The sequence below is a fragment of the Sinocyclocheilus grahami genome, unplaced genomic scaffold (assembly GCF_001515645.1).
Source record: "Sinocyclocheilus grahami isolate Dianchi unplaced genomic scaffold, SAMN03320097.WGS_v1.1 scaffold16840.1, whole genome shotgun sequence".
NCBI classification, from domain to species: domain Eukaryota; kingdom Metazoa; phylum Chordata; class Actinopteri; order Cypriniformes; family Cyprinidae; genus Sinocyclocheilus; species Sinocyclocheilus grahami.
The window spans coordinates 2129-2807 of NW_015516304.1; the positions used below are offsets into that span (position 1 = coordinate 2129).

Below are 679 nucleotides of genomic sequence, written 5' to 3' on the forward strand. Positions count from 1 at the left end.
AGTGAACACTATTAACTGCAATGATTATATGTTGCGATTAAACTTGCAGCAAAATGTTGTAGTTTTGTATGTTGTTCCATCACTAGTTTGTTGCACTACTCATATGGAAAGAATCCCTGGAGTGTGTTTTATTGCTGATTTGATTTGATCTGTAGTTTCAGAAGAGTCTCCAGCAAAAAGTCCAGATGAGATTCAACAGATCACTGAGATGGAGAGGAAAGACCAGATCAGGCTGGTTCTTCTGGGAAAAACTGGATGTGGGAAAAGTGCCACTGGAAACACTATCATCGGCAGAAAAGTGTTTGATTCTTCAGCCGCTTCAAACTCTCAGACCAAACGGTGTCAGTCAGAAACTACAGTGAGGATGGGTAAAGAAATATCAGTGATTGACACTCCTGGACTTTATGATACTGAACTCAGTAAACAGCAGGTTCAAAGAGAAATAGTGAAATGTGTAACATTCACCTCTCCTGGACCACATGCTTTTATTATCATCATTAGAGTGGGTCGATTCACTGAGGAGGAGAAAAATACAGTGCAACATCTCAAAGAAGTGTTTGGAGAACAGATACTAAAATATACCATGATCCTCTTCACTTACAAAGATCAGTTAGAGAAGCAAAATGAAACCATTGAGCAGTATCTGCAGAGAGGTGATCCAGATCTTAAAGAACTTGTA

At 39.2% G+C, this 679-nt stretch overlaps 1 protein-coding gene across 1 annotated transcript; it reads left to right on the forward strand.

Moving 5' to 3' along the window:
* Window positions 1–48: 48 nt before the first annotated feature.
* On the forward strand, window positions 49–676 carry LOC107579364 (GTPase IMAP family member 4-like; the record flags this gene model as incomplete). Its single annotated transcript, XM_016265197.1, has 1 exon — window positions 49–676. A coding segment is annotated over exon 1 (468 nt), but the record flags the coding sequence as incomplete, so codon positions are not given.
* Between the last annotated feature and the right edge of the window lie 3 nt (window positions 677–679).